Raw genomic sequence first — 25700 nt, 5'->3', positions numbered from 1 at the left:
CAGTAGTTGCTGTCAGCATCCCATCAAGTTTTTTTGTAGTAATTATTCCACATATCTGTGGACTGTGGTACCAACTTTCAGGCCACAATTGTCCGATTGGGCCAATCACGAAATTTCGTAGGCCTGATATTATTCTGTGATATTACCTTGTGTTCTTCTGTCATCCCACATTACATTGTACGTGTGACGTCACATTAAGTTCATTGTTGGTTGCGTATTACCACAGAACCTATTAGGTCAAAGGTATTACCGTATTACCTATATAAATTATTGTACATTTGCCTCTTGAAATAACAACCGCGGGCTTATCAATTAGCATACTTCTTATTCCTTTTTCATATAATCCGTGCTTTTATTATGGGTGCAAGTGGATAATAGATAAGAATATTATTATACAATTCTATTTCATGGATTATGGAACCTATGAGTAGTATGAGTTATAAATTACATTGTAATTAATGTCTAGCAATCATTTTTACTTGGTTTAATGAAATTATAATTTTTGTTTGCACAATGATTTTAGTCTTATGACGTTATATAACCAAATTATACCATCTATAAATCATCACTGAAGCCTACTTATTGTTTAAACATCACGTAAGTAACCCATGATTCTGTACATTTTTAATTCCAGTTGGTTAGTTTGTGATATTAGGTCGATACTTATTGTTTCTATGTCCACATATTATGATAAAAATTATTATGATTTATTAGCTACTTTATGCTTAAACTTAAATTATGTAATAATAAGGAATAACTAAAATTATTTTCAGATGTTATTGTAGTTTCATTTCTAAAATGTTTAAATTTAGTATGTCTAATAAACATACTACTAACATCCAAACTGATAAGGATCTTAAAGAAGAAGGTAATCGCTTATTCAGTTACAAACAATATGAAAAGGCTATTGAATGCTACAATAAAGCAATTGTAAGTAAAATCAATACTTTGAAATTGTTGTTGTATTGATTAATATTGATTGTATACTAATTACATATTTTCCCCTTACAGATAAAAAACCCTGTTATTCCTATATACTTTACCAATAGAGCTTTATGTTTCTTGAAATTAAAACAATGGGACAAGGCATGTACAGATTGTCGACGTGCTTTGGAAATGGACTTCAGTTTTATAAAAGGTTGTTTTTTTTTGGGTATTGCACTTATTGAGTTAGGAAGCTATGATGAAGCCATAAAACAATTACAAAGAGGTAAAAAAGTTATATGTTAATTTCTTCAAATTATAATATTAGGTATTAATTTTAATAACTTGTACACTATTTTTTTAGCACATAATTTAACAAAAGAAAAAAAAGTTAACTATGGTGATGACATTACAAGCCAACTTAGAAGAGCTCGTAGACTAAAATGGGAGAAACAAGAAGAAGTGAGACAGAATCAAGAAATAGAACTTCTGGTAAATAAAATCGTCTTTTAAATGTATTATTTAACATAAATTAATTGTATTTAATTAAATTAGTCATACCTGACAAGACTTATGAATGAAGATATGGCTCGTAAAGTCAGTGAAATTAAAAAACCATCTGATAATGAAAATGAAATTGAAGATTACGATAATGATGTTATGGAAATTAAAAACCAAAGTGTAAGTTGGTCTTATAAATAAATTGCTTATATGTATTATACTGCATTTTTATTTTTAGGAGAAATATGCTGCTGAACTACATACCATATTTTCTAAGAATGACGACAGACGGAAGGTAATATAGTAGTTTATATAAATTAAACATAATATAATATAATTTCTTTGAATTAAATATTTTTTTTATTAGAAACGTGAAGTACCAGACTATTTGTGTGGGAACATAAGTTATGATATTTTACGAGATCCTGTTATTACTCCAAGTGGCATAACTTATGATCGCAAGGATCTAGAAGAACACTTAATGGTAAATTAAAATATTTTAATAACTTAATTCATAATAATGATATAGAACATTTTATAGAAAACTTTTTTATAAATGCCTACTCTCATTTTGATAGTGCGTGATTAATTATTTAGTTTATGGATCTGATAAGGTAACGAAATATTATCTTTTCAATTTTGCTACTTTATGATTTAAGATATTATTTAAAAAATATGACCTGTTAAATATGTATACATTTCACATCCACTTTACGGATTTTTTTTCACGAATAATTTATTTTTACACAATATGGATTATAATTTTTACCCATTTCCCTAAACAGAATATTCATTTTGTACATTTTAGAGAACATAACACTGGTATTCTTTGTCTCCATCTTATAAGTGTGTAACAATATACCAAGTTTATGCTCAGTTGGTCACTTTTAGCTTCATTAGTTGTAAAACAATGTGGATTTCCATTTTTTTGTAAAGTGTAGAAAATTTCTATTGATTTTGTGAAATTGATCCAAATTATCATCCACTTATATTATGAAAATGTGTATTTTTTACAACTATGGATAATTTTATTTTTTTATTTAATCAACTAATAAGTAACAATATTTTCAATTTTATTATCACCAGAAAGTTGGTCATTTCGATCCCGTTTCACGTCAGCATTTAACTGTTGATCAACTCATTCCAAACTTAGCTTTAAAAGAAGCCGTTGAAGCATTTGTAATGGAAAATGAATGGGTAAATTATTATTGCACTTTGTAAGCTTAGTTTTTTAAAGATTTTACTAAATAAATATATATACTTAATCTTAATATCTTTTTAATCTTTCAAATAGTTGTCAATATTAACTTCCTATATTATAATATGTGTACCATTTGTGTTATTATTAATCTAGTTACATTTCAAACTATATAAAAAAAAAAATTAAAAATGATTATTCAATCTATTTTTAGCTATTTAATAATTCAGAATGTGGTGTTATATCTTAAACTATTTAATGCACATTAATTAAAATAATTTAACTCTATACTACAATTTATTTATATAAAGAAATCATTTGTTAAGTTTTAAATAAAATTGTATAATATGGACATGAATTATATGAGGTCATAATTGGTACTACATATTTGAATTTGACTTTTTTCTTACAATATAAGTTAAAAGTTATGATGGAAATTAAAAGTTATAAATCTGAATGTGGTTTGTATCATGATACAAAAAGTTATAGATAATAAGATATATTATTTAAATGTTTAAATTATTATTTTTAAATACCTGCAAATTGTATAGCATTGATAGGTATAAGAATTTAGAAATGTTTAATATTTTTACACTAATCAGATTTATTATATTTTTACCCATTTTTTTTTTTTTTTTTTTTTTTGTAAGTCAGTATTTTAATATTAAAATATTAACTAATATTAAATTTTTTATTCGACTGTATAATATTCATTTTATGTATTTATATTATTATTTTGTTTTTTAATACTTAAACTGTAAGTTAAACTTGTATGTGTTTATAATAAAGTAAACTATTTAGATCTTAATAAAAGTTATGCTTAAAATATCTACCTATGTATCTACTTATATTATAATGAGCATGAACAAACAGTATGTTTAATATTTCAAAGGTCTAACTTCTTACATTTTTTATTATACTCTAGTTAAAAATGTTATTTTTATTATTATTATATTGAACTATATAGATAATAGTATTGCTTATATATTATTTCTTTCGCGCCTTGTTTATAGATTTAATTAAGAGCATGGATTAAAAGTTATTGTGATAATATGAAATGTGTAAGAAACATTTGTTTACTTTTATTTTTTAATATATTATTTACAGTTCACTTTATCTGTATAGTTATTTAAAAATATTTATTATGTTACAAATACAAACAACTTAAAACATGTTAAATGCTCAAAATGTATATTATGTAGTATGATATTATATATTTATATCTATTTTGTGATTAAATTATAGCAAAATTAATTTTTAATAGTAGTGGGCAACATACAAACATCTTCAGGTTTTGTGAACAAATTAGTTCATAGTTGGAGCTTTGTGATAAGTTAGATGAAAGTATGAGACACAACGTTTGAATATAAAGTTGTGAATGTTTGTTGGCACAGGTATTACATTTAGGTGCCTGGTTAATAAGAAATACATTTCATAAGAACAGTTTTCTATTATTATCTAAGAAATGCACTGAATGTAATATGAACACTGATTTGTAATTATTTTACTATTTGAAAAAATTATAGTTTATACCAATTTTAGATTTATTCTTAGTTTCAACATATTGAGATATAACTGAGTAATTTAGATGATGAGTAAGTAGAGTGATAAGTGTATCGATAAACATTATTAATAGGAAAAAGTGACTGAAGATTCATTTTTGTAGACCGCTCATGATAGTAAATTGTATCTGTTTGGTTCTTTTGAATGTTCAAAATACAAAATTCCCAATACTGCTAAAAATTATCAGGATAAATTGTTAAATTAAGAAAAACAGGAATATATATATTGACAAAATTAACTTTGTATTTTTGTTGTTATTCAAAATTAAATAACTATATGGACTTGAAATATGTCAAATGTTCATATTTTTCTGGGCTTGATATAATTTTCTATTTTTATACTTTTTTTTATGCTATTTAAAGGTATTTTAAAATATCTTCTTTATTTAAGTACCTATGATAATCTGTTATTTATGAATATTATCTTACGGAGACTTGGAACTTGTATGTATATTCTTATATTTTACTAGGTGTACCTACATTATCGCATAAAAATATTTAGATTAATTTTAGAATATTGCATAATATTTATTATTTATCTAGGTATTACAAACCTTTTCATTATTGATGACCATACTCAATTACGACTTATAAGCAATACTCAACACTTATAGGTACAGTAGGGTGATGCTGATTAACCTGTCCATTTTTTTTTTAAATTATTTTTTTTATTAGAAAGTTCTTTGCTTCAAATATTATCAACTATATTAAAGGATTATCACTGTAGGATAATGTTAATGTTAATGATAAATGGCTATGTTTTAAAAAATATTTTATCATCTTATAAGTAGGCATTTAAAAACTTCAACAGTTTGTGCTCACCATGTAACAGGAAGAGATAAATTAGATAAATCTAACATCCCAAAATTGATCTCTACTAACTAGTGACAATTCTATCTTAACCTTTTTTTTTGTTAAATGTATACTACTGTTAAGATTTTTTTTTTAATTTAAGAAACCATTTACTCCTTACTACTTTTCCCAATCATTAAAAAAGTACTGAGAAATTGAAAACCTACAATACAATATATATCATTCATCTACATAAAAAATATAAATTAATAAACACCTTCACAATAGATTAAAATAGTAGTCAAGTATTGAATAATATTTAATTTTAAGATTACATAATAATTGTTTAAATTAAAAACAAATTGTGTAGATAGGGGTTACCAATATTTTAATTGATATAGCTGCTGCAGAGGTTTATATATTATTTTGTTGGGAAATAATTGGTCAGGATATTTATTCCCAACTACATAATATATTGAACTAATTTAGTGGTATATGTAATACCGTTACCCAAATACTCGATGACAATAATATACAATATACATTTTCAACGAAATATTTTCCATTAAAAAATGCTGATCAAAAGAAGATTCCAATGAGGCAACAAAATATTGTTCAATTTATTATTATTTTAGTATACCATAATAGGTATTATTGGTAGCATAAACATTTTTTTCCAATTAACATTTTGAATTTTCCATAAAATTACGTTACTGACCAGTGGCCACATTTATTTTAGACTTGCCTAATAAATTATTTAAAAGGAATCAAAAATAACAAAAGATTCGATTAAAAAATAAATAAAACTGGAAAATAATTATTTCCAACTTGATATTGTTTGTTATTGTTATTCCAGATGTAGCTCACCCCATCTGTTGGTGATCGCTGCAACTATGTTCTAGCGTTATAATCAGACCAAAAATTACCTGCTCTCACGTATTACGCACATATGACATTGTGCTATATAAATACAGTATTTGACAAGCTATCAAATGTACTTGCTTCGGCAGTACATATACTAAAATTGGAACGATACAGAGAAGATTAGCATGGCCCCTGCGCAAGGATGACACGCAAAATCGTGAAGCGTTCCACATTTTTTTGTCCGACAGTTCTTTGGTTCCCCTGTTATTTTAATATTATTTCATATTTGATTACTTTTGAAAGTATAATATTATGTAATGATATTAATATTGTTATTGTATGACTAAAATAATTTTATTTTCACGCGTATTAATACTAAAATTTGATTTTATATAAAATATTGAATAAATATTCCAGTTTTTTAGTTTTTCTCAATAATAAAAAATATACTATTTATTATTTCTGATCAAACTGTCATCCAAGTACTTAATAGATAAATTTAGTCCCAAAAACCACTCTCCCCCCCCCCAAAAAAAAACCATAATTTTTAAAGTTCATTTTTTTTTTATTCGAGACGTGATTAAAAATTAACAAAATCGTTGGGATAAAAATTTGAAAATCGAATCATATCATGTCTTTTGAGTTTACAATGTACAATGTAGTACAATGTCTCAAATATTTTTTTAAGTAATAGCTGTACAGTCAGTGGCGGGTATAAGGTGGGGAAATAAGTGTATAACCCCCCCCCCCCCCCCCCGGGATCTTCCGTGATCATATTTTACGTATTAACCACAGACAGTACCTATGTTAGTCTGTGTCTCCGTGATTTTTTCTGTCGTCTATGAACTGTGATTAGAATATGCGATAAACACACAAATTAACTTAGTACAGAAATCAGTGGGTACACCATAGACATAATATATAATGTAAAACAATAAAACATTATATTATACGCCTATGGGCTATGATATACGTGTTGGTTTGGTGGAGCGATCAGAGCTATCTTCAACAATAAGTATGTATAGGTATATTCTTTAAGTAAAATTTTTACATGGGAATTGGAGGATGTTATCTATCGTTGTTAAAGGATCATGTAAAATGAGTAAGTATGGATGCTTTGTTTCTATAATGTGTTTTTCCCTAGTTCAACGTTCATAATATATATAACTTGCACGAAACATTTCGCAATGAGCAACATTATATTATTATTGTTGAACATACATATTACACATGCAAATTATATAAGTTATATATTTGTACGAAACATATAAAATTAGGTTATCGAAGTATTGCTGCGTATTATATGTCCACGGGTAAAAGCTTTAAAAAAATATATGATACTACATTGCGCAACAGATTTTTATTAAGTCTAAAATAAAACAAAATTATGTATTCTTACGTACTTACATTTCTTCAAAAATATTTGTATATTTTAGAAATTGTCAATAAGACAATAACACATTATACACACTTATGCACACTTGTATAATTTATACATAAACAGTTTTCAAATTGTTTTCATCCGATAATATAAACGAAAATGTATATAATATACCTATATAGGTACCTAATAATATATATAACAATTAAACAATAATAATTGCCGTGTCCGATTTATTGTTAGTACCTACGAGCTACGTAGTCCTACACCATAGGTATAATAATAATTGTATATTATATAACATATGATTTAGTACTAACAAGTGTTATTTAGGTATATTATACACAATATGCACATAAATAATTATAATATAATGTATAGGTATATAAATTGGCAGTTTTATTTAAAAAGTGAAATGTATAATGCGATATTCTAGCCAAATGTATTTACACCAAGCGCATTAGGTAGGTTCATATTTTATAGTAGTATAATCTACATCGTATATAATACACATAATATGATGGTGTATATAATATATATAATTATATAGATATGATATATTATCATAGAATATAGGGCATTAGTACATTGTGGGTATTGTAAATATTTACACTGAATACACTGTATACATATCTTCTATAAACTGACACGAATCTATAATATAATATTATATTGGTATATTTTTTTCGTTATCATCAAAACGTTGGTGGTAGAACCTTTGTTTATTATACAATACTAATATTATAACTATCTGCATCTCCATAATACAACTGATAAGCTGTACATCTAGGTATATACATTATACACGGATTACGACAGTCGATAAAAACTAAAATTGCTTCCATTATCTTGTTTTTAGGTATATTACTTATGTACCTATATACGCTTCGTATAGTCGAGTTTCTTAAATTAAATTAATAATTAATTCATAATATAAAATAATATATAAAAATCAATCTATCTGCGTTCCCTAGTATACTACCACTACCTGTAGGCGGTACTAGAGAAATATACCGAAGGATGCAGGAATAAAATATTTTATTAATAGGATTATATACCTATAATAGGAATGCAAATTGAAAAAACCGAATTGATTAAACAAAATTGCATAGGCCATTACACTCAAGAACTATTAATTTTTCTCTTGTCATCTCACACCCTGTTTTCTGGCGTCGGGAGAGGGGGAAAGTCATTGTATTTCCCCCTCGAATCAGACTATATTTAGGGGCAATCGTATCCCTATGCCACCATGCAATCACAATGCCGTCGTCTATATATGATTCTGCTACCCTAATAAATATCTTTTTAATTTACACACACAATATGTATATAATATAAGTATATGTATAGGATTATTCGTCACAGCCAAATTCGTTTGAATATACAACAATAATTGTTTATATTAGGTATATACTATAACGGCATGTGTGGTATATTATGGGTATTATACTGTGCGGGTCGTCGCGCAAATCTACTTTGTCAGGTCCACGGCGCTCAGCACCAGCTCCTGTCGGTGTTGATCGGTGCAGGAATCTCCGCCGGGCATGGAAGACGTGTTGTTCAGTTCCTCGAACGATTTGACCATCATTTTGGTGGCCACGTTTAACGAGTCCTCGAATGTCAACGTTGACTTGAGGCTGGAGAGATTTTTGTTCGAGCTCACCTCGTCTTTCGTGTACAGATGGTCGTCCTGTTCGATCAGGTGTTCCATGCTGCTGTCCAGACTGGCTTCTGGAGTGGCCTTAGGCATCCTTTTCGCCTAAAACAGTACAGTGTTATCAACTATTGTGTATTATGCAATGAGCTACAGAGATATATTGACGGTTGCCAACGATGGAATATTATTATAATTCATTGTACAGGCATATTTTAATAATTCATTTAATATTATAAAAATAACATGAGTAAATGGGCACCACTTATTTACTGTACAGTATTTGGCATTGAGTTAATCGCTTTTATGGATATGTTAAATTTGAATTCATTGCTAACTAAATGTATTATTTTATGATATTAGTTATTGTATTTTACTATTAGATATTAGTATCACAGTTGGTTGAATACATTTTTGTGAACAAATTGAATTTAAATATATATATATATATATATATTATATATTTGTATATATAATATTATACTTTTTCAGTGTCAAGTTTTAAGTACTAACCAATACGTATCACTTTGTATTTAATTTTATAACTATTTATTTGGTCCAACGAAAACATTTTAATCTACAATAATTAAACAAAAAAGTATTTTGAAAATTTTATGGTGTACCTATTAAATAAATTCAAATATAAACATTTGGTCAAAAATCATGTATTAATGGGTATCTTTTAGTAACACTAGAATTTTTTTATTAATTGCTTTAATGGCAATATCAAAAAAACTTATCATGAAAATACTTGATATAGCCATTAGCCACTAACGCTGCAGACTATACCTTTTCAGAATTTTTTTCGTATACGATGATAAATAATTGAATTAAAATTTAATACACTTATTACAGCGATACCCACTTGTCCACGTTTTTATATTTTGATTTGATCATTTAGTATTAATTAACTTATCTTTATTATAAATTTTCAAATATAATATTGATTCACATTTATTTCATAAAACGATGACCAGAATAACAATGTAGTTAGTGAACAATGGCCTACATAGCCACAAAGGTAACCTATATGAAAATAACAATAATAACATTGGTGTTGCTATTCGTAATTACTGTAGCTAGTGTTGAACGTTGTTGACAAGATACATTTTTAATAGGTATATAAATACCATATAACAGCGTTTCCCAACCTTTTTGCAATGGCGACCAATACATTTAATCTTTATTAGGCACGCGTCCCCCCCCCCCTTAAAAAAAGTATGCCTTAAATAAATAAGATTTTTACTATAATCCATTTTATCATTGAGTTTTTTTATAAAATACAATACGAATACAATATACTGAATAACTGAATAATAATAACTTAATTAATAAATAAATAAAATAAATTATAAAAAAATACAAAAAATTAGTATAATAGAAAATTTAGTGTGAATATCGACTAGTCACTAGTCATTAGCACATTTACCGATAAGATAAAAAAAATTCCATAATCATAAAAACTTTACGTCATTTATTCTACAATACTAGTTATTTATACTATTTATCAATTTACGACTAAAATAACTGTAATCGTAACCGCGAGTCCGCGACCCATCAAAAAAATTTCGCGACCCATGGTTTGGGAAACGCTGCTCTAGTATAAAGAAAAAATGTTAAATTAATGAATAGTATTCAAATACTGTGGGAATTTGTTTTTTTGCTGTCTATCAAATATAAAGTAATTTCTGATAATTATTTGTTATTACTATGTAAAGAAAATAGTAAATACATAATATTTTACCTTGCTGTTTAGGTTTAAAATTACTTTTTTACAATATATGTTCTTAAGTTCTAAATTAAGGTATATTTGAATTATGTGAAAGGTCAATATTTATTTTATTTCTTAATTTTTAAGTTAAAACTTAATACCATCACAATCAAATTATAAAATATTTCTGTAATTTATTAGATTCAGAGCGGAGTAATGATACCTTCATGTTTCATGTTTAAGAGCAGAAAATTTACTTTATTAATGAATAGTTTCCAGTACTATACTTCCAATATTGTTCTTAAAAATAAGAATTAGAAGCAATTAAAAATACTTTTAATGATTTAATTTAAATATATTTTTGATATTTGGTGTTCATTAGGCACTAAGTGTTGCTATACTTCAAATTTTCAAGTATTTCTTTTGAAATTTATAGGGCACAAGCCTAAAACTATTAATAACAATTTAGTTTTACCCAATGCATACTCATATTCAACATTTTTCTACATTGTAATCTTAATTGACAGCCAAAAATGTTGAATATAGCTACAATATTAAAACATTTTATATATAAAAAAAAAAAACTCTTTATGTATACAATATAATAAATTTCTAGAATGGCATAATCTCATTTTAATCATTAATTTATTTTTATTTTTTATTTCAGTTTGTTAAAAAATTAAAAACCTATCCTGATTCTGGACGGTCTTCAACTCATTTTGACTAATTTGTTACATCTGTGTGACAAAATTGAACCAGAGCTTGGCATATCTGAAATTGTGCAGTAAGATAAAAAATAACCCAGTAATGGGTCGCGATCCATGGTTTGGGAAACGCTGCAAAAACCAATTATTTCTATTAACGCAAAATAACGAAATGTAGAAAAATTTCGGTCTTTGTATAAGAAACCCAAACTGATCCCTCAACCCAGTACCCATATTATAGCGGAGACATTTTATAACATAATGACAAAATTAATTTCTTTAACTTTTAACGAACCGTTATCTTAGATTGAAAATATTGTTAACAGCCCCGTTTAAATGTTTATTCCACCGGCCGGACATTTTATGACCTGGGTATAACATTTATAAAATATTCTATGTACCTTTATATTATACCAAGTAATTACTTACCTTTAGTACACACTACACACCCAATAATCCTTTCCGCCACAAATTCGTTAGTTTATAAGACCATAGTTATAATAGGTTAAGGGTATGTACAAACAACGAATAAATATATTAATTCATTACGTGGCCGGTGGTTTAAAATTAAAATTAATGTTGTATGAAATTATGATTTATTTTTGTTTATAAAATATATTAGCTAATAGCGCGTCTAAATATTAAAAAACCACCGTTTTCTTCAGAACGATATATGACGATTAATTCCGGAACAGGGGAGGATCGGGGTACAAAAAACCGCACCCTGCAGCATTTATACACCAGATATATTTTCAAAATTAAAAATATTCTCGAGAATATCTATAAAATTTGTATTAGGAAGAATAACTCCAATACATGAAATTAAAATCAGTGTGGTTTGTGAAATTAATTTGACACGTGTTGATTTCGCATGAGTTGGTTCCACTGCCCGACCATCCACGTCATATACATACACATACTTTTACATTTTGAAAGTCATATTTCCCGGGAAAGGGAAGGGAGGTGTCCCGTCCTTAAGACTTGGTTAATTTCTTTTAATATGTGAACATTAAAAATAATAGTTCATGGTAATCATACATCATCAATAGTAATAAAAAATTATAAAAGTTTTAAAATATGATAAGCATATTATAACACAGTACGACAATCTATGGCAAGTGAATGAAAATAATTTTTTGCATATTTTTGTGCCCAGTTACAAAAAATCATTGGTGTTTCGTAAAGACTGTTATTGAAGTGACGGCTTTTAATATTAACTTTTGAATTTTCTATTCAAGAATGTTAATAATTATAATACTACTATACTGGACAGTCTTGTAAAGTAGGTACTCGAATAAAATTATTTCAATAACAGTGTAAGAGTATTCAAAATACTTTTAAAAATTACTTGAACAAAGTATTTTAAATACTTTCTCAAAGTAAATGTATCTAAAATGTAATCAAGATAAACATAATTTAATAGGTACACGCACATAGGTAAGGTATTATAAGATCTAAAGGTTGAAACTAACGAGATTATAGTCTTTTTGATTTCATTCCAACCGGACATTTTTTTACTTTGTTTAGAGGATAATATTATTGCACTCAATAGTAGTGGCAGGTTTTATCACTCACCAAGGAGGGAGGAGAAGGCTATTGAGGCTCAACAATTTACGTAGTTGTATTTTAAATCTTTATAAAATTTTAATTAACATAATATGTTTTTACCGATATTCAAATCATTTTTTTTTTAAATGTATTTGTTTCACAATAATAACATATTTTAAATAGTTATATGGCTATAAATTTTCATCTGAGATCATTTATAAAAGAAATTATACTAAAGTAATAACAAGAATGAATGGTTTATTTAAAAAGATATTTATATTACATTATTAATATTCCAAGTTTCATTTTTAAACTTTTGACAATCGTTCAATACTATTATCTGTTGTCTGTTGAGACTATATTCTTCAATAAAGATGTTTTATCATAATTATTGAAAATTGTATCATAATACTTGTCTTAGAAAAATAAATTGCTTATTCCCAAGAGGGCTCCCTGCTCACTGGCTGATGTCCCCATATGGCCATATACCCTCCCTTAAACCCGCCACTGTCCAATAGTGTATGTTTGTTATACATAAATATTTTCCTTTAAACATCTTCCAAGAACTTACCTATTATTATATTTTAATGTCAATGCAATATCAGTGGTTATTACCTATGGTTTCCGCTGAACGAACAATACGAATAATAATGACCGCTTCTTTTTGGTACATGTTTATCAATATAGAAGGATAAAAATACGTCAATACTTTTCATGTTTAATAAAAACTTCCGTGCTAAATAAATTTAATATTGATGTTTTAGATTTGATGAAAGTCTATCACGGACGTGGAGGTTTTAGTAAATTAGTTTTTATGTGCTTCCTTCATTCTTCAATAAAAGTATTGAAGTAAAAATAAATTCGAAAAGACACAATCAATACAGTATCCTTTGGTGAAGTGTTGTAGAGAAATTTTTCAATTATTATGGGGAGGATTTTTTAAATTTGTTCAGGTGTAGTATAGCTTATAGTATAATGATGCAGGACTGGAATTTTTCAATTTTATGTTTATTTAAATGCTCGTTTTATTATGAAAATCCGCTTCATGTATAGATATTATTGACTTGAATTTGAATTTGTTGACATTTCATAGGCTTTTTAAGAATTTAAAAACTTTACAATTATTTTTTTTTTATGAGGTTGTGTGGTTTAAATCAAAATAGGAAGTCTGAATCATTGACGTCTCCAGACTTCTAAATTGGCGCGTTACAGATAATGCTCTGAGAAAATTTTTAAAATTCTAGAGGGGGGACAAGTGCCACCTCTTGCCACCACCCTGTGGACGCCAATAATTTGCATCAAGCCCATAATGTATCCTCCTACGAGGTTGATCCTAGACGTTCAGTGTTTAATTCATCATATTTTATTCATATACCTATTATATGTACATATTCTGTACCTAGTTTAACAATACGAAAATCGGGTGACTCACTTGTTGACAGACGATTTGCGGTTGCTGGTCGGCGGCCATGGACACGCGTTTTAGCGCCGGTTTTAAAACCGTCATCGGCACGGACTCGACGACGACTCCGGTGAGCGGTTCGGCAGCGGCCGCGTTGGCGGCAATCGGATGGTTCCGGAACGGCATGTACTTGTAGAACTCGGCCATTTTGTCGGAAGTACCGCCGCCCTTGTGCCGGCGACGCTTGAAGCAGAACGTCGGCGGACAGAAGCACAGCATAATGCGGACGGCGCAACAGCACACGCCGATGGCGATCATGCCGGGCCCGATGAACCGGAGCTGAACCGTCTTGAAGCCCTTCTCGCCGGTGCCCACGAACGCGATGATCAGACCAAGCGCCACGGAGCACAGACCCACGTACAGTAGCGTGTTGGCCGCCGCGCCCTGCTGCAGCTCGTATAGCCTCCGGTCGTCGCCATCGTCACCACCTCCGAACGACAGGGCGTCGTGGATCTGTTTGGAGTGGTGGTGGTGGTGGTGGTTTTGGGGGGGGGGATCCACAAAAAACACGGGTTACATCATTATTGTTTAAATATTTACTGGTATATTATATCAAGCCTAACTGGTCAAAGCGATTTCGATTTGATACATATTGGCGGTGAAACAACATATTAAACTATATTATATAACGACGAACCGCCGAAAACAACGACATAATGGTTAGTGGTTACGGACAAATGTTGCCAAATGCACTTGAGAATATACTAATAATCGTATACTTTGAAAATGTGGGAATTCTATTAAACGACAACTTAAAGTACTTTACAATTAATTTCAGTTAAATACATCAGTTATAGTAAATGCGTTAAGTTGTGATATAAGTAACTACTTAAATTAATATTTTTTAGTGTTTTTAAATTTCGGAAAATTAAATTCTAATAATAACACAACAAAAAGTCTGAAAGTGGGTCAACACAAATACTTATCGGTCTAGACAGCTGGAAAATACGTTAATAAATAAACACTGCTGCAGTGCTAATATTATTATAACGATATCTGAAAAAAAAAATCTGCCACGAATCTTTCTGGTGTGCATATCTGTGTAAATAATTCTGTACAATCCACGCAATTAAAATAAGGTTCTTAAAACTAAAAATAAAAATAAATATTAACCCTTAATTATTATCATTTTACCTATATACCTTTGAGTCGACTAAAAGTGTGAATGAGTTTAAAAAAAATATCAAACAAATTGCATTTAATGGTTTTTTGGTGTCGGATTTTTTTTTTCTTACTCATATATATGTTATAATAATTATCATTGGCACCTTTTTATGCCCAATAGGTACATCTTATAAATAAATTAAATTGTAAAAAATTCTATTTTAAATTTAAAACACGTCCGTTGACGATGATTATTATAAAGGAAATATAAGTAGTATTTTACATATCTGATTGGTACGATGTTACTTTAGGAGTAAGAGTATTTCTTTTAGTAGATAATAGAGTTATTTTAAGAGAACACTCGCTTTAATTATATGTGCACGATTAATAATATTTATACAATAATACGTATATTTTTCAAATAAGGAAACATGTTAGATATAAGCACATGTGGTTCTTTTGCGTATGAGTTTGCCTTAAATATAGATATGAATTATAATAGGTAAGTGATTGCAGGTTGTTGTACTTTGAAAAAGTTTCGCGAAAGCACTGATTTAGTACAATTTAATACACGTTTAAAGGAACACAATTAAGTGCATGTTTTTTTCCAGGAATATATTCAAAAGTTTTTTAATTAACAGTAACGTATTAATTATACCGACTAATAAATTATAACGTGTAATAAATAATACATATATATGAGTACAAAATCCGGACTGCCAGAAATTTTAGTAGTGTAATTTTTTTAATTAATTTTATAGAAATCAAATTTAAAAATAATTCTAAAGGAAATTTAATTTTATGTTTTTCATAAAAACAAAATGCGATCAAGTTGTTTCAAAAATTATTTCTTTCTATATAAGTATATAATATTTAATAGTGTAATATTATATAATGTTATCAAATTATAAGTTAAAGTCTCTATAGAGTCATTCATTTAAAAAAATAATTAAAATCATCGATTTTTTTAAGGTTATAATGTAAGCTATACTGTAATAGATAGTCATTATTTTTTTCAATTTTCAATAGATCCTTCTAATGATCAGATAAAATATTGAGTAAATAAAAAAATAATATATTTAAAAAAGGTACGGTTTTGGATCCAAAAAGTGTAGGCCATTATAGTAATAAAAGTTATAGTGGTTTTGCAGAATAATCCCAAAAATTATTTGCTGAATACGGCCATGAACTCCTTTTAAGATAAATTCAATAGACGACTGGCCAAAAGTTTTGAATTCAAAAAGGATATAATCGGAGATAAATGCGGGCAAACGCGTGAGGACGACTACTCGTGATAGCGTACGTATAGGTACTTATATAAACATATTATGTGTAGGTATGTAGTATTATGTGTCTTAGGGGAATACCTTCGAGATGAAGAATAAACACATAAACACATATATAAATAATATTATATAATATATACATAATATATCTGTAGGACGCAGGTAATATAATAATACAAGAAATCTTGTACGAAATCGCTACTATTTTTTTAATTTCTTTTATTACTTCTGGTACACACACGTGTACCTATACATCATAAACATTATATATATAATATACATATAGAGGAATTCACAAGAAAATTATGTGATACTGCGTTAAAAAAAAATACAAAGTGAGGTACATATTTCTATACGTTTTGTATAGGTTATATTTGGCTATATAATACGCTTGAACAAATTCGTATTTTATGTTCACATTTAGTCAAATTGTGATATACCTATTGGTATTACTTGGATACGGTTGGGGCGCTGGGCATCCTTATTTTGTGTCTTATTTGCCAACCAGTGAATATATATAAATGCACAGATGGCTGATAAATAAAATTGTTATTTTTAGAATGTGAGTTATTTTTTTTAGAACTTACTTGGTAGAAATACGATGAGCTTATGATCATTTTTGTTCCTCATTAAAAATAAATTTAGCCTCTTATACGTCACATGGTATCAATTACTCGAAATGTTTCCTTAAGCAGCCCTTTAATTGGGAGGGAGGGACTTTATATGACGACAATGGTTCGTGTACCACCACAATCATTAAATCATTGACCCCTTCATATGTATATTATTTATTAAAGCGTAGTCCTTTCTTTTATTTAAGTCTAAAGGCACTAATAACTTTTTCAGAGTTTGTATTTGATTCATCTAGTCATGTGAAAATACGATTTACATACGTTAACCGAAGTATACGAAATTTGTACACTGTTTTGTGTAATATTTTTTTTGACTTTCATGTTGATTTTTGGTTTTTATTACTTTTGATTTTTTTTTTTTTATAAAATGTATTATATATATTTAAGCGAGTATCTGAAATGCCAATATTTATTTTTGTATCATCTATATTTTAGTATGTTTACTAATGAGCAATGGCTTAATCATTATTAAATACACATCACAATTTTTGATTTACGTATACTATAGGTAGGTATACCTACAACTTATAATTGTTAGCTAGCTGTAATATATTTTAGTTATAGATGCGATAGGTATGTACATATTAGTTAAAAATTTTTTTTTTAAATTCATAAAGCTATAAAATTCTATCTCTGTTAATCAGTTACAATTAAAAGTCATAAGAAATAAGAATGTATAGAGGTATGGAGTTGAGAGACAAATAACTAAAATAACGTGATGAAAAATACTATAAATATTATCTAAAATATTTGTAAACAAGTGGTGAACAGTGCGCATAACGTTTTTCTATACCAAACTATTATGTAGTATGTACGTATTGTATATAATATATATATATATATATGTACAATGCACCGCACAATTGAAATATTCAACAACGCCGTTCGTATGGGTTTTTATTAAATATTTGATCGCATTCTAATACCATGGGGGAATATGATGATTCTACGATTAGATAATTTTTAATGAAATTTTTTAACCGACAATACTGTAATAAGTAATAACCATGATGAAATGAAAATCGCTTATTAATATATTATACTGTTGACTAAGCTTTTTTATGAATATTTAATTAAAATTATACTATTTAATGTTAAACATTTGATTATATTATCAGATGACACCTTAGTACCTAAGTAGATATTATACTACAATAATAATTGTCCATGTATTTCACATATCACATGTACTTAGGTATACATATACATATTGCATACAGTACACACACACATAGTTATCATGCGATAGTTTAAGATTTCTGTTTATAGTTGAAAGTAACAAAGTTAAAAAAGTTTTTTTGAACAAAATTGATAATTAGCAGAAAGTTATAAAATATAAAATTTATATTCTATATTAATACGTATTCACGTCTTACAATTTAATTGGTCAAAGTTTTTTTATAAGCATTCCAAGTTTTTAATTTGATGGTAGGTATATTATAATATTTATATAGTAGAATACTACTTAGGTTGTAGGTATAAAAAATATAAATTAAATATATACTGACACGTTTCACGTAACGACCTCCTACTATAATAATGCGATATTGCACAAGTTGATAATATTATCCTAGTTAACTGTTATTTTGATTATCAGCTATATTCTATACATTTATTTGAAATGCATGAATATAATATAAGGGTATGTGAAAAAAGCAAGAAGTTCTCTAAGTAAACATTTCATTTTAAAACTGATGCATATTTCATTATAATAGGCTGAAGGTAGAAGGCATATAGGTATACTTAGAATATGATTATAATATATCTATAGAACGCGTACATGCACAACACGATATACCGTTATAAGTATACCTATATAGAATTTTATTATTACAACAATTTAATATTACGAAGTTTATGGTAAGCTTATATTAACCGACTTCACGCATAATAACATAACTATTTTGAATATTTTTCTTTCCATTATTTGTTATAGAAATTATTGATGTTTTATATAGGGTCAAATGGGGTAATTGTAAATAAATTTTGTTACTTTTTAATATTTTTTTATTTTCTAAATTATAATTAACAATACATTTTCTTTCTCATCAAAACCATTCATAAACATATCCTAGGCTTATAAAATTTCCTACACAAGACCAGAATATTAAATCACTTAAGAAAAAAAAAATAATTTACATATGCCCCATTCATTTACATTTGCCCCATTTATTTGGGGTAAATGTAAACAATGATTTCACGTTATAACAGTGAAATAGAATCTGGATCTGGGGAATATGTAAACAACTTGTATTACCTTTTATTTAACGTTTTGATAGACCCAATACACACAAATTTACATTAGCCCCAAATATTATACTTTGACGTTCATACCTTCATGTTATTAATATGAAATACATTAAAAATGATTGGTTAATTTCTTATGATTATTATTTACAAATGCCCCGATTTACAATTACCCCATTTGACCCTAGTCTAATGACCATTAATATGATAGGCGCTTATGGGCGACTGCAGTAAACTCTCCCGATGGTAAATTATCCCGGGTTTAGTCCTGTACTACCTAACTGAAATATGTAAACTCTCCCGGGTCTATTCCTGTACTACCTGATGGAAACATGCAAACTCTCCCGGGTCTAGTAAAAATCATAAAATAAATTTAATATACATTTAAGTTGCGTTTAAAAATAGTCAATCATATATAATAACAATAATAATAATAACGATATAAATTAATGTCTTTAGCTGCTATGAGCTGTAATATTATAGTCAAAATACAATAAAAAATAAAATTTAAAAAAATGTAATATGCATTTAAGTTTATTTTAAAAATAGTCAATAATAATAATAATAATAATAATGATATAAGATACAAATACAAAATATACGTAAAAATGTTAAAATTATTGTTTTTGATAATAAGAACATACAGATTTAAAAAAAGTTAGGGAATCTATTTTTTTTTTCTAAAAAAATGTTTTAACTTTTAAAACAACTCAGGAGAGTTTAGTTTACATACTTCCTACAGGTAACTATAAAGTTAACTCGGGAGAGTTTACACATTTACTTTAGGTAAACATAATTTTGACCCGGGAGAGTTTACCATCGGGTGAGTTTACTATTTTTAAAAATCGGGAGAGTTTACCACCGCCCGCGTTTATATGACTATATGAGTAGCCAGGGCTGTATTACCGCTTAGGCTGTGTAGGCTAAATTTTTTTTGGTGCGACCCAAAAACTACGTTGAGATATTATTTTTAAATATAAATTATAAAAACATACAATAATATAATATATGAAATAATATTATTAGTTATAAAGTATAAGAAAATATATGTGTAGGTTCTAAAATGGTATGCAGGGTGTAACAGAAATATATGACAAATAACAATATATATATATTACAATAGTCGACCGGGCAGAAATTCGTTGCGGTGACGGCACGGCGGATAGGCCGTAAAAAAATTAAATCAATTTTTTATGATGAAACTCGACATAATGATTTAATTACTTTTGGAGGAGAAAAATTTAAAATTGATACCTTTTTAGTAATTTTAGATCATTTATTGAATGAACTTAACAAGAGAAGAGCTGCGTATCAAAATTTTTTTTTTTTCCATTTGCTTTTATTGTCATGCTCGAACGTCTATCACATGATGATATTATTAAAGGAGCTACACAACTTAATGAAATATACTATGATGATATGGATTTAAATATTTTAAATGAATTAATCAATGAATGTTTACATTTATAAGCACACATAATACAACTGGCTGACGATAAGCAAAAAAATGTTCCCAAACATATACATACATCTTCTGTGGTGACTAACTGTTCAGCTGATGAACGTTCTTTTTCTTGTTTGAAAAGAATAAAAAAATATCTATGATCTACGATGTCACAGGATCGATTAAATGCACTTGCTATACTAAGTATTGAACATGAATTAACTAATCAGTTATCATATGACGACATCATTGGAGACTTTGCGAAAAAAAAATCAAGACGTAAGACTATAATCTGAAGAATATGAAAAATAATTATTTGTTCGTATTTTTTTTTTTTTGTAATATGCTTAAGGAGTTTTCATTCATTAATAATAGTGTACCTAATATGTATTGATTTTATGTTTTTATTTTATCAATGATCATTTTTTACATGGGGTGTGGAGGGTTTTAACGTATCACTTACAGAAGTAAAATATCAATACCTATGAAAATTAGGCGGCAAATTTATTTCAGCCTATGGGCGGCAAAAACCTTAATCCGGCCCTGTGAGTAGCTACAAATTAAATATGATGTTTGAAAAGTTGTATTCAACGAAATAGAGCAATTTTAGTTTTTATATTATATGACTAATTATTATTTAAAATTAATACTGATATTTGTTATTTTTTAAGAAAAAGGTAGATTTATCGGTTCTTGTGTATAATAAAATAATAATAAAAACCAAAAAGTAACATCCGTTGTGAATACCACGCAAACCTACGATTCAGTAACATTATTAGACATAATTTATTATAATATGTCTTAAGTCACAGACTTACAAAGTTACAAATATTCTTAAACAAATATACATGTACCTAAACATGTGCACGACCTTCACAGCCGATAACAAATCTAAAACCGGGAATTTATTTATTTTGTAATTTATTCATGACATCAAAGAAGTTTAAAGAAACAAAACGAAAAATACAAAATAAAATAAATGGAAATTCAATAGTTGTCGAGCGTGAAAAAAAATCTTAAAACCATAATATTATCACGGATAACAATGGCACCGGTGCAAAAGCGTAGGTTCGTTTATATATACAATAACATTTTTGTTTGTTCTCGTGCTCGGATATAATGGCCATTATAATACATAAGACATAACATTGTATTATTGTTCTTGTACCTTACAGATATTGTTTTAAGGGCTACGAAAATAGTGGTTGAACGTTTATTTTACGATTTCGATCTCTTATGTAGGTAGGTATACGATATATTGCGTACCAATACTAACATTCGTTGGAATGGACGAAATTTTATTTTGAAGTTGAAAAATTTACAAATAATTTTCAAATCCTTTTTGCTTAATAACTGGAAAATATTCTAAGTGTTTTATGAAATTCAATTTGATATCGGTCAACGGGAATAGGTGCAGTTTATACAAACTGTAAATTTTTGTATGGTATTATTGTCGTTTTAATTCCTATTCATTTGGTTCAGTCTTGGAGATAATTAAAAAGTTTAAATTATTGCATCTTTAAATTTTAACAAATTTTATATGAATTTGCTATTTTGGGAATCGATTCATTTTTTAGTAACACGCCGCATATCATCAAAAATAAATTTCAAAAACAGTTTCATGTTTCTAAACATAAGGTTAGAACTTAGAACACCTTATAGTTTATAATACTCCAGCTGTGTGCATCTGAGAATAATTAGACTTATTTAGTGTACTAAATATTATATACATTATTTTTGATTGTTGGTATTAAGATATTTATTTATTTCACATAAATAATTAAAGGAGATGTGGCTTAATACTTTAAATATACTGTTGAAAATGTTGAAATATGTTTGGAATTCGAGAATTTATCACGATCATAGAGTTCTAACATGTTTTTTTTTATACATAAATTAATATATATGATTCAATAACTGTGTGTTAAATCTGTTTTATGGTAATATTATTTTTTTTAGTAGAATTATTGTACTTTGAGTATGACTATATTGACGGCATACACGTATAGGTAATATATGTTTCTTATCTGGTTTTGCTCATTATCCTCTGTGAAATTCAGATTATGTACAGATATATATATATATATACAGAAGGCGTTTTGATAATATATACTTATAGGCTATATAATACCATTAATACACGTAAATTAAACGAGTTCAAAAACACTCCCTTCAAATTCGTAGCGTTAAATTGAATCTCCCTTTGGAACCCCATAACTACAATCCAATTCGCATACCCTCTCAACTTGTCGGCTTTGGCCACAAGAAATGAAGCGGTGGATTTATCATTCATATACAATCTTATCAATGGCCAAATTAATTATCTGTATGTACTCGTATTAGAACATATTCAGTTTAAAGTCCATCTTCATCATCATAATTTTCTACATCTCATGTCATAGTACTAATTTAATTATAATACTCACCCGACTGGGTGACTATATAGGTGACTACTTATATTAAATCTATGTCTCTATATATGCAATATAATTATTAGGATAATTCTTGGCTTTGGTTGTTTCTCAGACCCATTAAATATGAAAACTAGTAAAGTTTTACGCTGTATTTTATATTTTTTCAAAAATCTATATAATTAAATCGTGATTCGTGGGTAATTATAATATACTAATATAGTAATATTAGACATCTGTTATTATTAATTAGTAATTACCTTTTTCATTTAAATTACATTACTCTATCGTAAAAATAAAAATATCATTTGTACTCTGTTTTATTTGACCTGAAGTTATACTTAATTTAAGTACTTATCTGTTCAATTGGGATTGCGACCGTTTTGTATAAATTAATAAATATTATTATTTATTATAACTTTTCAATTTGTCATAATCTCTCAAATGGGGTCGGTGGGGTAATGGGGAGAAACAATATTCGCGATGATGCCGACGATTTGGGAGTAATCGAGATTAATACAATTATCATCGATGCCAATACGTATTATTAACTGGAGACACCGTTTTGTATTCGAGTTATGACGACTCCGCAGTGTAGTATAGTAAATTAATATAAAATGTACCTGTACGGGTTTCCTGCACGCGTGGCGTCATAATTATACACGTGCCTATAATTGCGTGACTCGCGGTGATGTAATGTCACTAGTAATGAAATTGACCAACGCATTACCCTACGGGTGGGTTGTAGTACGAAGGTATCGATTTTTTAGGTTGCAGTGATCGTGTACAGTACACGACATAACTTTGTAAATGACGTAATATGCGCAAAAAACACTCATTTATAATACAATACAATATAAAATCTATAGATTATAGGTGTATACTATACGAATGTTCAGGATTTAGACTAGTACAGGATCGCAAAGGTTAGGTTAGGCATTTTGAACGTTCGATACGTGTAAACTTAAATAATTCTTATTACTTTTAATTTCATTATGTCTTCGCGACCGACAGAGTAGGAGGGTCTCTGAGTTCATTAGTACTTCTAATATTTAAATTATAGTACCTACACGATATTATTAATTTAATTAGTATGGAAATTTCTCACTTTTTTTTAAATCTATACTGCCATTCGTTCATACATAATTTAAGCAGCCGTGCTTAATTTTTGTACAACAAAATATAAATATTTAATTATAATTTAAAAAAAAAATGTTTTTGAAACAGAATAATTTAAAAAAATATATAACTACCTAATAGCATGGATTACATATAAATAGACAGTATAAAACTCAATAAAAGGCATACTAGGCAACATCAATACAATCATTTGTTGCTTATTATTTAGATTTAACTCACTAATGGCGAATTTTCGGCAGGAGGCGAGTAGGTACTTATTTCTTACTTCCACCAGCCTCAATGTGACACTTTAGTGAGTCAAATTCAAATTAGTATAAAAATCAAATAATGAACGAAAAATGATTGCATCGTCTTAATTAATTATTATTTAGTCTAAGCTAATAAGAAATATTCATTATTTGTATTACCTTTAGGACGTATATTAAATATATTAATTTTATACACCTATACGCAAAATATAGCAAAACAAAATGTAATACATTTAATAAAACAAAACATGTTTCTATCATCATATTAAATATAATAAAAAATATATAATATGCGCATGCATAGCCCATGTTACGTTTTGTCTTTTGGCCATCATACATTTTATATTTTGTATTAGTTTATGTGTGTTAAATGACCCCCCCCTCCCCCTTATAAGGCATTACGAGAATTTAGTTGTACATCATTATCTTGTGAACTGATGCATTCTAGGTATACTGAAAATAATAATAAATAAGACTGATTCATAGATTGTCGGGAAATCGGAGCAACGATTTGTGTTATTAAAATAAAAAGATATAAGTAACAGAATATTTTCGTCAAACCGGGCACGTCCTGTTAAACTTTATTTTTATTGTTCAATAGAAACGCGATTTTATTTATTAATTTTACTTGTGACGTGTTATAGTCTATACTGTACACACGTTATGTATTTTATATAGATAATAATAAATTACGAATATTTCAACAGATACTTGCCTTATTTTTTTTCGTCCATTTTCTATGTGGGTCAGCCGGCAGGTGTATGAGTATTGAACCATCCTGTGCCGTGCCATCGCTGTCTGGAGAAGGACCGACTGGTCCAGGCCAAGCCACCGATGCAGCTGTCTTATTCTGAAACATTTATAATATACCCAAATGACAAGAATAT

General features: G+C 27.9%; 2 protein-coding genes and 1 non-coding gene across 8 annotated transcripts in view; 2 read left to right on the top strand and 1 right to left on the bottom strand.

Moving 5' to 3' along the window:
* The first annotated feature begins 386 nt into the window (after positions 1-386).
* STUB1 (STIP1 homology and U-box containing protein 1) lies at positions 387-4164 on the top strand. Its single transcript, XM_015516361.2, has 8 exons — positions 387-597; positions 774-930; positions 1012-1210; positions 1289-1416; positions 1480-1605; positions 1664-1720; positions 1793-1909; positions 2512-4164. The coding sequence occupies exons 2-8, from the start codon at positions 799-801 to the stop codon at positions 2644-2646; spliced, it is 894 nt and encodes a 297-aa protein (XP_015371847.1). The 5' UTR covers positions 387-597; positions 774-798; the 3' UTR covers positions 2647-4164.
* Positions 4165-5971: 1807 nt separating this feature from the next.
* On the top strand, positions 5972-6078 carry LOC149058973 (U6 spliceosomal RNA). Its single transcript, XR_016190643.1, has one exon. It is a non-coding gene; the product is annotated as a U6 spliceosomal RNA (small nuclear RNA).
* Positions 6079-7186: 1108 nt separating this feature from the next.
* The window catches only part of LOC107167351 (uncharacterized), a 62940-nt gene continuing 44426 nt past the window's right edge, over positions 7187-25700 (bottom strand). For all 6 annotated transcript variants that reach the window (XM_089221569.1, XM_015516364.2, XM_015516367.2 and 3 more), the window contains 3 exons: positions 25529-25663; positions 14272-14754; positions 7187-8981 (listed from right to left, as the gene is read on the bottom strand). In XM_089221569.1, coding sequence (XP_089077695.1) covers positions 8694-8981; positions 14272-14754; positions 25529-25663 — 906 coding nt within the window. In that variant the 3' untranslated portion in view covers positions 7187-8693. The remainder of the gene's footprint in view (positions 8982-14271; positions 14755-25528; positions 25664-25700) is intronic.

Source organism: Diuraphis noxia, unplaced genomic scaffold (assembly GCF_037042655.1).
Source record: "Diuraphis noxia isolate RWA-SAM2 unplaced genomic scaffold, SU_Dnox_SAM2 contig0002, whole genome shotgun sequence".
NCBI classification, from domain to species: Eukaryota; Metazoa; Arthropoda; class Insecta; order Hemiptera; family Aphididae; genus Diuraphis; species Diuraphis noxia.
The sequence above is the reverse complement of the archived record's forward strand: the minus strand, read 5'-3'. Positions and strand labels throughout refer to the sequence as shown.